Source organism: Platichthys flesus, chromosome 12 (genome assembly GCF_949316205.1).
Source record: "Platichthys flesus chromosome 12, fPlaFle2.1, whole genome shotgun sequence".
NCBI lineage: Eukaryota > Metazoa > Chordata > Actinopteri > Pleuronectiformes > Pleuronectidae > Platichthys > Platichthys flesus.
Window position 1 is genome coordinate 6,729,888 of NC_084956.1, and position 17,052 is coordinate 6,746,939.

General features: G+C 42.5%; 1 protein-coding gene across 1 annotated transcript in view; it reads left to right on the forward strand.

Annotated features, from left to right (window-relative positions):
- The window catches only part of ryr2b (ryanodine receptor 2b (cardiac)), a 56,114-nt gene extending 46,525 nt beyond the window's left edge, over positions 1-9,589 (forward strand). Inside the window, exons 96-104 of the mRNA XM_062401106.1 lie at positions 833-969; positions 1,771-1,831; positions 2,264-2,410; positions 2,617-2,751; positions 3,721-3,877; positions 4,159-4,223; positions 6,355-6,455; positions 7,927-7,978; positions 8,945-9,589. Of these exons, the coding sequence (XP_062257090.1) occupies positions 833-969; positions 1,771-1,831; positions 2,264-2,410; positions 2,617-2,751; positions 3,721-3,877; positions 4,159-4,223; positions 6,355-6,455; positions 7,927-7,978; positions 8,945-9,040 (951 nt within the window). The 3' untranslated portion in view covers positions 9,041-9,589. The remainder of the gene's footprint in view (positions 1-832; positions 970-1,770; positions 1,832-2,263; positions 2,411-2,616; positions 2,752-3,720; positions 3,878-4,158; positions 4,224-6,354; positions 6,456-7,926; positions 7,979-8,944) is intronic.
- Positions 9,590-17,052: the final 7,463 nt, after the last annotated feature.

A 17,052-nucleotide genomic window follows, 5' to 3' on the forward strand; every position in this document is an offset into this window, starting at 1 on the left:
CATTAGAAGAAAGTCCCTCATTGTCCCACGAAATAAATATATTGACTTTGTTCATTGTCATTGTCATTGGGTTAAGTTGGCACATTTTTCAATTCATATCCATGTAGTTAGAGATTTTTGGAAGCCAGCATCTAGCAGCCGACAGTGACTTTGCATTTTAATACATGTCCACTTCTTCTTCTTTGTTGCCGGGGGGGTGGGGGGGACTCGTCCTATATAAAGCACGTCCAGCGCTGCCACATTGCATTTAAAACTCCGTATTGCATCATTTTAAGATCCTGCACTGATATAAATGGTATAATGCCTTCAAGTGTTTCTGCTAATCCAATTTTGCGTTCGGAGGCTGTGGATATTACTTTCCATATGCTGAAGTGCTTATGTTTGTAATTACAAAATGGGCTCTGCAATAAAATTATGCTTTTGTTGGCTCTTGCTTTATATAATAAATCGAATGACTGAGGTCTCACAGCACATACAGGAGAAACTCTGCATCCGTCTTATGACCTAATTAAATAAACATATACCAGGTTCAATTTACATATTCACACACATAAATCAATACTAATTATATATTTACTTCATTCATTTTATTTATGTGTTTATATCAGTCCTTTACACATATCTACTTGCAACTATGGGGCCACATCCACTTTGACCCTTAGAAATCATGCATTGCAAGCAGCACCATCCTCCTGTCAGCAGACCTAAGCTGTACAGATGCTATGGGACAGACTGCAGAAGGATTCAGCTTGTCATTCTTTATTTAATTAAAAAGACAACTTAGGAAGCTGTTGTGTCAGGAACCATATAAATCGTCTTCTCGCCCTGTCAGGTGATGGACAAGTACGGTGAGTTTTACGGCCACGAGAAGATCAGCGAGCTCCTCGGCCTGGACAAAGCCGCTTTGGACTTCAGCTGTGAGAGGAAAGAGAGGAAGTGGCTGAGGAGAGATTCTGCCTGGAGGGCTGTGTGAGTAGACTCCTCGCACCTCTGCATTCTTGAAAAAGCAGCTCTCTGGTCTGTCATGTGTTTTGCATTGTATCGAGTTTCATCGGATGGCATTTAGGTATTTCCCTCTTTGTTTATGTTGATCCTACACTGCATCAAAGCGTGAGATCTTCAAATAATTGTTCCAGCAATTGTGTTATGAATAAGAGATGATCCTCGACTTAGACAGCCCGTGCAGATGGCAGCTGAGAATTTGGCTGCTCTTTAAGCAGCTTGCCGTGATGACAGCCATGTGGCGTCCTTCTCCTGAGGAAAGCTCCGAGTGGGTTTACATACAAGCCACCTGATATCGATATCAAAAGAAAAATGGGGTATAAGGAAATCGATTCGTCCAGTTCTCTCTCTAAAGCATTTCTACTGTAGAGGTGAATGTGACTCCTGATGATGATGATGATGATGATGATGATGATGATGATGATGATGATGATGATGATGAACATTAACACCAGCTCTTGTTAGTAACACCTTGACGTACGATTTCAGACGATTGATTTTTGATGCCCTTTGCCACTATTAACAGCCATTGCACTTATGTTACCTTTGGGAAGATATGTGTGTGTGTGTGTTTCCTAAGAGCGGTGACAAAAGAAGGGCCTGGAACATCATGTTGTACTTGAGGAAGAACAGGGTATTCTGAAGCCACGTAACAGATGTACTCCTTCAGAAAGGACACTGTAGCATCGGGGCACTGATTCAAGCCCTGGACATTTTGACCTGATGCTTTTAACCATCATGTGTCCCTGATGGTTCTGTTTACATCAGATTTAACTCCATTGACATGAAGTACCAGGTGTGGAAACTGGGAGTTATGTTCACCGATCATGTAAGTTCACTTTTTTCTAATATTGTCAAGCTTTTGTGTGTTTTGTGTGTTGTGTGCGCTCTCGTTCCAACAAAAGCAATGAGAAAGGTGTTACATCTGGGCCGTTCATGCTAGCAGATAATGTGATATGCACATGTGATGTTTTATGGCTTATTTATAATTTGTTTAATCCGGTGTTCCTCTGAGCTAATACTGTGTCGTCTAATACAATCACACACATGCTGCAGGAGTAACGGTGGTAATATCCTGTGATTTGGCCTTATCTTAAATACACATTTGTCTCTCTTTCAGTCCTGGTAATCTAAATTGCTTGTTTTACTTTGTTTATGTGCTTGTGTGTGTGTCTGTGTGTATGTGTGTGTGTGTGTGTGTGTGTGTGTGTGTGTGTGTATGTGTGTGTGTGTGTGTGTGTGTGTGTGTATTTGTTCACAGTCCTTCTTGTACTTGGCTTGGTACATGGCTATGTCGGTCCTGGGTCATTATAACAACTTCTTCTTCGCCGCCCACCTTTTGGACATCGCCATGGGCTTTAAGACGCTCCGTACCATCCTCTCCTCCGTCACACACAATGGCAAACAGGTGCGTGTGTGTGTGTGTGTTTGGCAGTGTGTCTTCAATTTTGTCTTCCCATCTGTCTCGATGTGTGTTCATAGGTCTCATGCATGTGATGTTTACTTTCGGGCGGAAGGGTTATATTGGGGCTTCTCTAAGATGAAGTAGCGTTTATTAGAGACCATCTGCCTCTGTCTGTTCTGTCTGTAATTTTGTGTGTGTGTGTGTGTCAGTTGGCCCTGACTGTCGGCCTGTTGGCGGTCGTGGTCTATCTCTACACCGTCGTGGCCTTTAACTTCTTCCGGAAATTTTACGACACAAGCGAGGAGAAGGACGCCCGGGACATGAAGTGCAATGACATGCTCAATGTGAGTTCCTGTGCACATCGAGACTCGATCCACTCGTACATACATGAAGCCTCATGTCGCTCCACATCTATCCACCCGCTTCTCTGTCTCTCTCTGTTTATCTTACCCAACACAGCCACACACCTCATTTTCTACCTGCACGGATTCAGAGTGGTAGAGCAGGAGTCTGACAGTGATCCCCCATTGTTGAAGTGAGAACAGCCTCTTGTCTTAGTCCTCCCACTGTTTTTCCATAAAGTGATGGACACATGGACAGAACGCAGCCCCTCAATCCTCTCAGCTCTTTGTTTCTCTATTGGCAGCGTTAACACCCCCCCCTTCACCTGCCCTATTCTAAGGTGGACTCTACTGTCACTCACGTAAGCAGGCAAACAGACAACGAACGCATCTGAATAGAACCCTGCTGTCAAACGAGGCAGTGGAAATTACATCAAATCCCCAGTCGCACTTTCAGAGGCACATTAGCGACAGAGATTTTCAGTTCCTATAGCACCATCACGAGAACCCTTTTCAGACCAGTGGATTGAGACAAGATTAAAAATGAATCCATCAGAAAACATCTCACTCGCTGCTGTTTCGTCTCCTTTTGAACTTTTCAATAGAAATGCAACGATCAAACTGTAAATGTTCTTCAAAAGGTTTGCAGTTGGTTTTGATTCTATCTTTGTTCGAGTTTGCTCCATCATCCTTGACACTTGAAAGCACAACTCAGTCCCGACCTGGTAATCCCTCCAGTTTCATACGTACGAAGCCAAAACCCAAACGTGGTCAACAAGGAGACAGGTGTAAAAATGTTTATAATATATTCTCATCTTCTTTTAAAGCTTTAATTCAATTCAAATTCAAAAAAACTTGTCCCCAGATGGAAATTCTTCAGTATTTCAACTGCTGCTTTTTCTTTGACACTTGGAGAAACAACACTTTTGTCCCTCTTCAATATACGAGACAATAAAAAACATCTTCTTCCAGTGCTACATGTTTCACATGTACGTGGGGGTGCGTGCGGGTGGAGGCATCGGCGATGAGATCGAGGACCCTGCCGGAGACGAGTTTGAGGTCGAGCGCATCATCTTTGACATCACGTTCTTCTTCTTCGTCATCATCATCCTCCTGGCCATCATCCAAGGTGCGTCCCACACGCTGTGTTTGTTTTACAAGGACGGCTCCTCTTAAACAAACTTTCATCGAGAAACATCGATATGATTTAGTCTCAATTTTTTGACTGGAATAAACTTGATACATTTTTAATGACAAGTTGAAAAAATAAAGTGTCTTTTTCGTTTCATCGGGTTTCTCTGATTCCTCTCGTTCACACACTGGCGCTGCCATGCACACACACACACACACACACGCATAGCAGAGCTCAAACAGATACCGACAGATACCATTGTGTCCCTTTTTTCTCAGGCTTGATAATTGATGCCTTCGGGGAGCTTCGTGATCAGCAGGAACAGGTGAAAGAGGATATGGAGGTAAGATTTAACTAAATTTAACTCACACACACAGACTCTCTGGTACCCGGGATTTTGTAGTGTTTCAAAACCTAGATACAAAATCAATTGAAGGTTATACATCCTGTCACTATCTGATGAGCCTCTCTAGACCAATGCTGCTGTGATGATTCGGCAGCAGGTTCATCTGAGGTCTGTAAGCTCAGCAACCACAGACATATTGACAGACAGGTGTAACCAATGTTTTATCTTTTCATTGTGAGAGTACAGATCCCAGAGACTTGGGAACTGACAGAAACAGGTGTGATCACATGTGACAAGAATAAAGACGATCGCGGTCAGGTGGTTGGGCGTCTTTGTCTGAGTGTCTCCACCTGGCAGTTGTTGTGTGAGCTCTCGTCACAGGAAAGGATCAGACATCTGGCCTTAATTAGAGAACACCCTTAATTGCTTCCACTGGATAATTAGTGGGTGATAGTTGCGATGAAGTGCAATCTGAGAAAAACAAATCTCTGGTATCTAAAATCATTTGACAGTTTAATTAGCACACATACAATTTATATTTATAATACGCATTATTTATATAATTCAGGAGTTTCAGTTGTTATTTGCTCTCCGCGTTTGCACACCGAGTGTCGGTGCTGTTAGAAAATCTTCATTTGGAACTTATTAAGCGGAGACTCGACGCAGTAGAATGCAAATGAAGCTGCATTTTACTCTTAATTACAATTCCACAGATTACACTGCTCGGAGGTTGGTGAGCCACAGTTAAATGGAACGCTTGTTTTGTCGCAGCCTGCAGAGTTTATTGATCAGGGAGCAGCTACAGTGCATATATCCCCGGGTGGTATACGGGCTACAACAGGTGTGACCGGAGCACTGTGAAATGTGTCTCGGCTGGTGGGGGGTTAAGAGAGACGCGTGTGGTCAGACAGGCTGACGATCGACAACAGGGCCGAGGCCGGAACACACAGACGTGTCCAAAGAGAGGCAGACAGGTAATCTAAGGCTGAGTCACTGTGGAAACAAGGCAGCACTGATGATATGAAAAAGAGCCGTGAGCTGCCCTCTCAATCTAAAGGGTTCAGACTTCGCCCACTCATTCTATTAATAGCCGTTAACATTTAACTGCTCACCCAATGGATCTGATGTTGCCTGGTTGATTTACCTGTTCAATGAATCAAAGACACGTTTACCCAATTCATGTTGGGGATCTAAAACTAAACCACGTCCTGAATCAGTAAAATACAGACGGACAATATCTCACATTTCAGTTTAACATGGCATCGCTTCTAAATATGAATATTCTTTAAAACATTTACGGTTGTTTTCCTTTGCTTATCTTCTGTTACCTTATTATATCATTGTTTTGTGTCCAATCTCTCGACTTTCCTGACATGCACATTTCACTTAATACTGAGGTATTCAATCTAGTGTTCATGTTCTTCTGACCTGTGCTTTAGTGTCAGATTCAGTAGATTTCCACTCACTCTCTTATTTTTGTGGTATTTCTCCTCTCAGTCGATATTCTCCACACCTGCAGAATGTGTAGTAAAGGCTTTCGCTGTGTTCCACACAAACCAGGAGAAGAATAGTCAATGACATGAAACCGTAAAATGCCAACCATGGAAGAAATACTTGATTTGTAAAAAACACATCGTACACCTGGGGAAGGAGCTGTTGTCTCTGGGTACTTTGCCTACCACCTTCCGTCCAAAGGCAGATTAGTTTAACCGGAGACTCTTAATCGTCTGAATGTGTGAATGGTTGTTTGGGTTTTATAAGTGTGAAGTTATGATTTATTCTATGACTCTTTAAACTGCATAATTACAGCGTGAGATGGAGACACGGCTTCACTTTGCTCCCATGAGAGAGAACTGTTCCTCTGACAACGTCCTGAAGAGCTGGCAGCGAGTCGTCCTGGAAGCATTTGGTCTTTTGCCTTTTGTGGGCGTCTTCTGAATGTGTTTTTAAGAAGAAGCCAATTTAAAGGCGTCATGTTGTTGTCCGAGGAGAGGAAGTATGAAAACAAAAGGCCTCTGCTCTTGAGGTTTTGTTTTTACATTGTTTATTTAACAAACACTCCAGAGAGCATGTTTCTTCTGAGCCTGTTTACTGAATCGTTACGTGTCTCACATCTCTCCTCCTGCAGACCAAATGTTTTATTTGTGGAATAGGAAGTGAATACTTCGACACGGTCCCTCATGGCTTTGAGACTCACACTCTGCAGGAGCACAACTTGGCCAACTATCTGTGAGTTGACCCTACAGCCGTCGCCTGAGCCTCATCGTTTTGCAAAGGCTGAACCCCGCAGCTTGATGTCCTGTTACTAAAATAAAAACAGAAATTTGTTACATCACATTTCACAGATATAGAGAAGTGTAAATATCATGCATGCAGCACCGTCAACTTGAAAACTTGCAAACAAAAAGGAGAACATTAAAAAACACTATTACACTTCTGTCTCTGCTTTAAGTCGTTATATTAACCCACTTGAATGTTTAACACAATGTCCCTTAAAAACATTCCTGCCAAACTTTGATTCAGTCTGTGTTGTTCTGTTTATTTCAAGACCTGTTGTCTTATCTTCACCTCAGCACTTGCGTTTATAGATTCCCACCAATGTCTTGTTTTTAGTGTTTTATAATTCTTTTATTTTTTTACTAATACGTACCTCAGTTAAAATGAATGTCTCTCTGAGGTTTGTGATAACAATCAGATAAGAAGCTGCTCATCTCACTGTTTTGACGACAGGACCGAGGATCGAAAAACTCTCGTCTGAGAAATGTCAAGGAGCTCCACCACGATACCAGAGTGCAGCTCGGGCCACAGTCCTCTATTTGAACCCATCGTCTGAACCTCACATGAGCCCAAAACATTGAAGAATCAAAAATCAAAAAGGCAACGTGACAGAACCCAAATCTAATTTCAGAATTTCCAGCCTGACCAATCAGGACCCGTTGTGACCCAACATGCTCAGGTTGGGTATCAACCCCTAATACAAATACAGTGAATAGTAAACTATGCACCTCTTTAAAATGACCTGTTGGTTGTCTGATCTTTGCAAACGGTTCAATCTCATCGGTGTCCTGCCGTAGAAGAACATGCTCCACTCAGCAGTGTCCCTGAGATCACAAGTGTTAGACTAAGAAACGGTGATGTCAACCATCTCCAGTGATTCCTCTGAACCTTTAGCTCTCACTCTGACCTTCATTCACAATCCATGCTGAGCCTCCAGAGTCTTTGTTTCACGCTCAGGGAGGAGCCACAGATCTTTTCTCTCTGTGACAGACGTTTATCACCATTGGCAATAAGCTTATATAAGCATCAATAGTATGGATCCCAAGAGATGCATTTGCATCCACTGACTGATGGACTCCCACGCTCATTTATATGCTGGTGTGGTGGCGCTTCATGTGACAGAGATCTACACCCGCAACATGATTCATAGTTTCATGATATTAATGATCAACAGCATCAATCGCCTATTGTCAATCATCAGAAGGTTTTAATCATTGAAATACATTTAATCCTGATTTCCATCACACTAAAAATGCAGCTTTTATCTCTTGTTGTATTTGACAACTGCTTCCATAATCACCACAATCCTGGGATTTGTGAACAGGTTCTTAATTAAATGACTTCCTACCCGAGCGTTTATCTTAATCCAAGTGTTTGTGGGAGTTTAAGCCGCCGTATGAATTTGCCTTCTCTGTTTCTACAGGTTCTTTCTGATGTACCTCATTAACAAGGATGAGACGGAACACACGGGGCAGGTATAACAGTCCTCTGCTCTGTTTCACTGCATGATCCAGTCAAAGTGATCACAGGGTGCGCAGCGATTCTACTGTAATGGCCAAATCTCACATTTCCTAAATATACCCCCCCACACACACACACAAACGATGGTCCCTCCATGTCGCAGTGACCTATTAATACCAGCGTTTGCTTTGGAAGTGACAAAGCCGTGGAGTAACCTTTTCAGTGGAGACAGAGTCTGCATTCACATTGTCCTTCAAAGGCTGTATCAGTCCTGGCAAACACATTTTATGATAATATACATGCCCGGGATGCCCCTCAAACTTTCATTATTCTCCTGAGATACATGTAAATAAGGTGCTTCAGATTTCAAGTGGGCGAATGTTGTAATTCACTTGTCCTCTTATATTTTCACTATAAAATATTTTACCTGACTTGTTGCACGGAGCAAAGAATCAGTGAAAACCTTTCCCCCCTTCGCTGTGTATAACGCTGCTTCTTCTTCTCCTGTGTCTCGCTCTTATTGTGTTTAAATCTATGAAATGGAAGTTTATCACAATGGAGGAGGGCGTGTTTCTAACCGCTGCTCAGTGTCACATTAAGAGGGAATAAATCCATTCTTATTCGGGGGGTCATTCGGATTTATTTTGGGATTTATCTCACTGTGCCACTGCCGGATTAATGAAGTGAGGAAACATTTGAGACAATTCGGTGCAGTTTCTAAATTGAGTTGGTTCCTGGGACTTATCCGCATGTACCGCATTTAATCTTTCTGCACGGTATTTTGCTGAGGTGTGGATTAATGAGAGAGCGGTTTCGGTGGAATCCAGAAAATGTGTCTCCCTCCGGGCGCCTGATGAACGTTACATGAACTCTTAAAAAAACTCAATGTCCTCTGTGGACTCTGTTTAAATTGTTATTTCTACTCATCCAAAAAGAACAGATGTGTTAAAGACGTGTGACCGCTCTGTTGACTTCACCAGGAATCCTATGTGTGGAAAATGTACCAGGAGCGATGCTGGGAATTCTTTCCTGTGGGAGACTGTTTCCGGAAGCAATACGAGGATCAACTGGGATGACAGGAAACCAGCCTCCCTCTATGATGTCATCACACGGAGGACATCTTAATTGAAGCCCTTGGACTCATTGAAGTACCTTGAATTTGATGTGTTTGCACTGCATTGATTGTGACCTTTGGAGTGAGTGCACGTACTTAATATTTATGCACACGGTTTCCCTAATAAAAGATTTGGGTACTGAAGGATGAGGACCACTCGTTTATGATTCGATGCAGAGTTGATGTGCTGTTGGTTTTGGTGGAAAGATGTTTCTCCTCCTCAGTCTACAAATCAAACATTCAGAGTAATGGGACAGGATACTGTTTTACACATCATTATCTCAGAGCTGCCATCCAAAACTCAGCTCCATAGCACTTTGCTGGCAGGAGATGTATTACTGTGCAGCTCGTGTTTTGTGAATGAAGTGATTTGTCTTTCTAAACATGGCCTCCCATCCCTTTCCCCCCCCCATGTGACATCCAGATAAACGCTCTCCGTCTGGCATTTGTTCTTTTTACCCTCCTCTGCTCTGCCTCTTCAGGCTCCCTCTTCTTCTGCTGTGCTCATCTCTCCAGGATCCTCCTCCTCCTCCTCTTCCTCCTGTTCTTGCATCTTTTCTTTATTTACTTCTCCCTTCCCTCATCTGTAGTTTCTCATTATAAGGTACTATGGAACAGGAAAAGCATGTCTCCCAGTGCTCAGCTGAATAAGCTGTCACGGAAGTGGCTCACTGAGCTCAGTGACACGACTCAGTGCCGTCCCTGAGAGAGGAGACCGTCTCAGGGGGAATCCCTGGGTCTGTCCCTGGGTCTGTCCCTCGGTCTGTCTCTGGGTCTGTCTCTGGGTCTGTCCCTGTGTCTGTGGTAACTCTACTAGAGGAGCTGATACCATCACGCTGCTGTGTGGGTGGGGTTGGGATCGGGGGAGAGATGACCGTTCCCCTTTATGCAATGGTCGAACACAGAACTTAGACAGGTCTGCTTATTGTATAAATATAGTCATATTGTTATAACTTTTCCAAATCTATAATGACAATGTGACACACTTTATGAATACGATATATAGTTAATATGATAATGTAGAATTTATATGATTTAAATGTCCTGAAAGTCTTTTTTCTTCCCACATTTTGAATAAGTTTCATTCCATATTAGTTTCTGCTGGTGATTTGTCTGTTTCTCTCCTCACTGGTTCAAAGTGAAACAGGCTCAGTTGGAAATTGGTGACGTCACACGTCCTTGTACTGTGGCCGTGGCCTCTTCTCACGTTTCCAGGCCTGGATCGATGCTGATCGAGCTTCTCCCGCACTGCGCCAACGAAGCACTTTAGATGAGTCTTTGAGTTTTACACTCTAAATGAATCAATGACACTCAGGGAAAATGAAATTAAACAGATCATTTAGAAATAAATATTAAAATGAAAAGGTGAAAATCAAGAGAAACCACCGAAATCATAAACAATATCCTTGAATGTTTAATTTTTGAGTTAAACTTTTAAGTTATTGTTGAAGGTAATAGAGTGGAACCTGCCTTACATAAATATTACATACTTACCTCCACTTTTCATTTGAAGCCCACATTTAGCTGGAGATTAATGAGGCTCCTCGCTGCCAGCTCCCGAGCCGCCGGAGCCTCAGAACACAGCTGATCATGTGCCAGGTTGGCTTTGGTCCAACGGTTGAGGATTTAGTAGAAACCTCTAATTAAAAAGGCCCGTTCCATCTGTCAATTCCTCCCCTTCCAGTGTTTAAGAATCAATCAGAGCATCATAACATTAGACCCACAAACTTCTAAAGCCACAGTTCTCGTCTGCAGGAGAGACGGTGAAGCTGGTTCACCAGGAACTTGAATCAGGTCACCCAACTCCACCAAAACAGCCAAGTGAAATAAACTGAGTGTTCGTGGGATAAATGACACGTCCACCGGATCAGAAGATGTCGTGGAGAAGATGGATGTTGGTTTAGTCAGCGCCAAGCTTCCCGTTGGTCTTCATGATCTTTTCCTCAGAGTGGTTTTGTGATTCTGAGTCTTGGAAGTCTGGATCTGGTTTCAGCTCTGGACCATAACTCAGAGGTGGAACTTACACCGTCTGCTGCACATGAACAGAACATGGAACTTGACACAGATCAGCTCTGTGCTGTTTAAGCAGTCATTTCACGTGGATCTGGGTTTGCTCTGGGGGAGCAGGGGATGAAACTCAGTTTGTACTGGGAATCTAGTCTTCAATCTTTTTCTACGAATCCTGCCGAGCACTGGTGCCACCTCATCGCTGTGGTTATTTACTTCCCTTAGTAACTCTGTTCTCCAACTGCCAGGAATTCTGATATTAAACACATCATCGTTCTTTTCTATGATTTCTTTAACCTGAACTAGGTAAAAAGCCATTTCCTCTCCACAACGGTAGGTGCTTACTGTAAAGTGCCAACATCAAACAGAATCCAGGCCCAGTAAATAGTGTGTTATTACCTCAATTCCATTTTTTGTGTGTAGTCCAAACAATGATGATATTGTGGAGTTAGTGTGGCAGCAGTAAGTGAGACCATTTGCAGGTTTCTTTTTTTCATTTTCATTCCTAGCACCAGAATAAAAAAAAAAATGTTATACCTGCATGTGTAATGTAAGAAGCCTGAGAACCTGCTGAAACATATTGAAATGTTAGTTCGGCACTAGTTCTCGGTTCAAATCCAGGTTCTGCTTTGGTCTGTCTGGAGTGTGCATGATCTCTCTCCCACGGTCCACATTGGGGTTAGATGGAGATTCTGAATGTTGATCCTGTGATACTGGCGACATGTCCATGTTATATGGTCCCGCTCCCCAGTGACACTCAGAGGATCAGTGTTATGTATAATGTAAAGATGGCTTATGGTTGGTTGCTGCTGCTGGTTCTAATTTTGTCTTCCACACTAGCTTTCAGAATTTGATTAAAGAACATGCAGAGGTTTTCAGCCATGGACGATAACGCAGCCCCTTTGTCTTTGTCAGACTCATGCGACACTGCATGATAGAGACAATATTCCACCGCCACTGATGCATCCACTGAGCTGAGACTAAATACAGAAAAGTCACTGGAATCAACACTTAGCACAATCCCCATTACAACCATCACAGCAACTAATGGACCAACGACAGTAATCCCCAGATACTTGGGGAAAATATCAAGAATGTACAATGAGGGGGTCAAGAAAAACCTGGAGGGACGTTAACAGACCCCAGGGAGGTGCAGACTGTGCAAAGACACATCTGAGACAGTTCAGCACAGATCCTGGGACAGTGGAGGAGCACCTGGGACAAGTGTGGATTAGGATTAGCCAACCGTTAATGGGACAAACAACAACAGAGCTATAAGATCCTGACAAACAACCATACAAGCAGCAGAAGAGGACGGAGGCGATGGATGTGGAATTCTCAGCTGACAGGTCCAAACTAATGCCTGGGAGGGCGGCTCCAGAAGATTCCAGGTACAGAGTCTCTGTACCTGGAATTGGTGTCAAATTTAGGACCAGATCTCGAGAAGAACCCCCCCTCCCCCCCTCTATCCAGAGATCTATATAGAGAGGGGGACTCTATAAACATTGTATGAATACAACCGTATTTCAACAGTAGATCAATCAGATGGATCCGTCAAGCATCGCCTGCCGCTCTGCATTATTCAGAGCCGTTCTAATGTATGTGGGGCCAACAACTAGGTATCCAGGAGTTCTGCATTGGCAGATGGCTTTAGGTCGGCACGCTGCAGCTGGGTCTACACAGAGGGCATTGTCAAACGGATTATGGATGTGAGTGGCTGCGTCCTCCTGAACACTTTGAAAGTTGCTTGGGACGACGATGCCTCTGCACCGTCGTGGAAGTGTAATCTGCATCGTAAATCAATAAGTGATGACGAGAGGAAATACAGTGGAGGAGAGGCTGCAGCTGGGAATCTACTCACATACCTGAGAGGCCAAGTGTCCTGAATTAAATACGAGCAGCGAATCGTGAGCTTGTGTCCGCCTCAAGCTGTCACACATATTAACACATAATACTTTATTAGTCTGTGAAAGTCATGTATTTACTTTGTGTTGATACCTGTCATTGTTAAACAGTTCTTTCTTGCTTTGTAAATATCGTGTTGGATTTCTAGGACTAAGTTTGCAATAAAATATATATTTGACGAAATGAACAATTGATTTCTTTCCTTTCTGGTCAAGAGTGTTCACACTGTATGTGTGTTTATGGGCATTTGTCCCTTTATGATTTAACTTTATCACTGGTTCATTTCTCATCCATGCCATCATCCCCGGACACGGTTTCCAAAGTCAATTCCATCTTTCTTCTTTGTCTCACTCACCTGTCAGGGAATCACTGTGTTTTATACCAAAGCTTCTTAAGTAGAAACTCAGGTTGAGTCTCGGTCACAGTTTCACAATGAGGCAAAAATCTTCAGTTTAAAGTCGGACAGTTGTTTTCAGGAAAGGGACTTAGAAACAAAAAAAATCACCTGAGCTTTCTGCTGTTGCCGGTGTTTGCAGAAGAACAAATCTTAATGCACTGGCTGAGAAATCCTCAACACTGTCTTGATGTCGTCATGTGAATTGGATAAGTGTGTGTGTGTGTGTGTGTGTGTGTGTGTGTGTGTGTCGGTGTGTGTGTATGTGTTTGTGTGTGTGGGCAGAGTGTCATTTTATTTAACCGTGGTGTCACTCTTCATAAAACAATTCACTCACGCTTTTAGCTTCAGTCGTTTTATTGTCACAAGTGAATTCATGCGTTTCCAGTCTCACGAGATTGACGCCATAAAATCCTGTTTGTACAGATTAAATAGCCGCGACAACCATTTTGTGTACCATCATAGGATTTCCTCCACTACACGTGCAAATGAACAGAATTAATCAGCCGTTTACTTGGAGAGTTAGTTTTCTAAATGGTCTCGTTAAAATAACCTGTGAAAACACTGTTGCCCTATTTCAAACCCCCCCCCCCCCGGTTACTACGTCAGTCAAACAATAAAAAATGAAGGGGGAGGGAGACAAAGAGCGAGGATCTCTCATGGTCAGAAAAACTAGGAATAAGAGAACATTTGTTTACCAGAGGCCTGAGACTTTGACCTCAATGCTTGAATATAGAAATTACTTATTGAGTATAAACCTGCTGTGTATTTGTAGCACCTCTGACTTGTACGTCACCGTCTGCAGGGAGGGAGAAGCTGCACAAATCACGGATAAATGAAATATTGCTTTTATTACGATTTATTTGAGGAAGAAAATTATGAATCAATTGATCTTTTACCCCCTTTTTCTGCAATAATACCACAGATGGCTACATCTCACTATGTTGGAGTGTCACTCAGAGAGAAAGGTAAGAGGCAATCAAATATTTACTTGATTAAAACGACATTAGAAATACGTTCATGCAGAGTTTTATTAAACTAAAATACTGAGAAGAGATCTTCCTTCTCTTATTATATGTTCACCACCATCTCTTTTCCAACACATTCACTGTCTGTCTTTACTCCACTAGTTCTCTTTAAGATTTAGTCTTGACTCTACCTGCATCTCTTTGGGTGGAAGGCAGTGAAGCACATTGGACACGTCACATCCAGCAGAGTTAACACAAAGACAACAGGAATCTATATCCACAAACACTTTAGAGACTCAACCTGCATGTGCGGGACCAAAGGACCTTTGGGGAAAACTCAAGTAAACAAGGAGTGAGCACGCACACTTTTCACTTAATGAAGAAACAAGTAGGTATTTTCATCTCGACTGTGGTTTCTCTCTCTGAGAGGCAATATGTAGTTTATCACATGAAGAGCCCTTGACTGGATTCTCCGTTTTGACGCGTATTGTCTCACGACAGTCGGCCAGGCCCCTGTCTTCTCATTACAACTCTAATTTTCTTATAGAGTAACTGTCCTTCAGTAATCAAGCATCACCAACGGTGACGAGAACCGGGGCCTTCCAAATTACCATTTAGATTGGACACCTCATTGCCAAGAGAAAGCCAATTCCTCAATGAGGGTTGGGTGCGGGAACGGGGATGGAGGACGGCAGGAGAGTGAGTGGCTGCGCCGGCAGACGAGCTCTGTTTGCATCGTTCCTCTTTGAATCCGGTAGCACACCGACATCTTGTTTCATTTCAGAGGCGGTTACTGGGAAATCTGCAGATGGGGGGGATCAGGTGCCTGCAGGGGGCGACACGTGTACCGATCTGACCCGCGCAAAGTTGAAAAATGAGACAGGTGCTGCCGTTAATAATTGAAACTGGCAAATTGGCTCACTCAAAGGTGAGATCCGGCAGCTGGGGAGGCCACCCATTTTCAGCCAAGTGGAATTATGTGCATTACAAAAAAAAGTCCAGTTTGAGCAGCACTTGTTTATCAGCAGGACTAGTTTCGTCTTTGATGAAGACAAACCTGAAGCCAAGTGAGATGAATATCAATGTTATTCTGAATCATCATTCTATTCAATTTACAAAGACTTTAATCTGGGGTCCTGACTGGGTTTAAGGAAAAGACGGCGTCTGTCCACAGCTGTCTGGACATCTGCCTGCTCAGCTGGTATCCTTTGTGTGTGTGTGTTTGTGTGTGTGTGTGTGTGTGTGTGTGTGTGTTTGTGTATGTGTCAGACTGTGTGTGTGTGTGTGTGTGTGTATGTGTGTGTGTATTACACAGTGTACACAGCACCATTGTATTTACTAATTTTCCACAAATCTAGTTCCCCCTGAGAGCGAGAAAAAAAACTTGAGGGTGAAACCCTTCAGTTCTATTGTCTTGTTTAAGGAATCCTGTGGTTTAATAAACGGTTTTAATGAGTTTAACAACTCATTAAATCAACTTTTTTAAATATTAAAGACATTTTATAGAAACACGTAGAAGGTTTAGCATAGATAAGAAATGTTAGTGTGTCTTACTATTGCAGGAAAATGTATTTACTGTTTGTAAGTGTTACAGCGTCACAGAATATCATTTGTTAACTTCTAATTGAACCAATATGGAGATTTAAAATGTGTGCCTTATGTTTCAGGTTTGCATGCAGATTAAAAAATATTTGTTTTCCCTGATAACGACGAAGGAGACAGGCATGTTCTGTTGTGCTGAATGCGAGGTGTGTGTGTGTGTCTCCATAATATTCTTTTGGTTTTCCTCTTTATTCAGCTAGTGTTCTTCCTCTACTCTAAATCCTTTTATTCATCTCTCCACAGGATTTGAATCACCCATGCCTAACTTTCTACCAAAGCTAGTCTCCTAGTGTTGTTTTTCTCTTTACAAAGGTAACACGGTTTTGGATTCTACATCAAATACAGTGTGACGGTGTTTCAGCCAAGGAGGATGTGTTTTTACGGCTGTTTTTTTGTTTGATGGTTTGTTTGTTGGATGGTTTGCTTGTTTGTCAGCAAACTAGAGAACAGATTTCAGCTAAACTTGGTGGAAGGTTGGGATCTGGGCCAAAAGAGAACATGTTAAATTTTGGCGCAACTTAATTAAAGCCTCAGGTGAAAAGGGATCTATAGGCAGAAATTGAATGTAAAATAATCCTAGTGATGTGTTAACTAGAGTGTTTCATCTAAATTTCACCTGTTGTTGATGTTTTTTATCGGAGAATCGACACTTGACATTTAAACACTTTATATTTGCATCATGGGGGTCCTATCTACGGTGGCTCAGACTGGACAAACTGGGGTATTCAACTGCAACATGCAACCTCACCACTAGATGTCACTTTATTCTACACACTGAACCTTTAAATGTAAGGGGACTGTTGGGCCTTACTGAATATTCACGCTCTCCTGAGTCACATTCTAGTTTTAAATAAATAAGAAAGTCTGAGCAATTTAATAAAGCAGCAACTCTCTTGCTTGTGATTGTTTAGGCGAACAGTCCTACTTTAGATGAATCGATGTTTCCGTCTTTGAAATGTAATAAATTCTTTCTTCACTTGAGCCAAGCTGAAACCAAATGTTTTCTTCTTCCAAAGTTATTCTGCTCACTTTAATTCAACCTGTTGAAAACCAGTAAATACTGTCATTTGAGACCCTTCAGCCATTAAGTACTTGTAA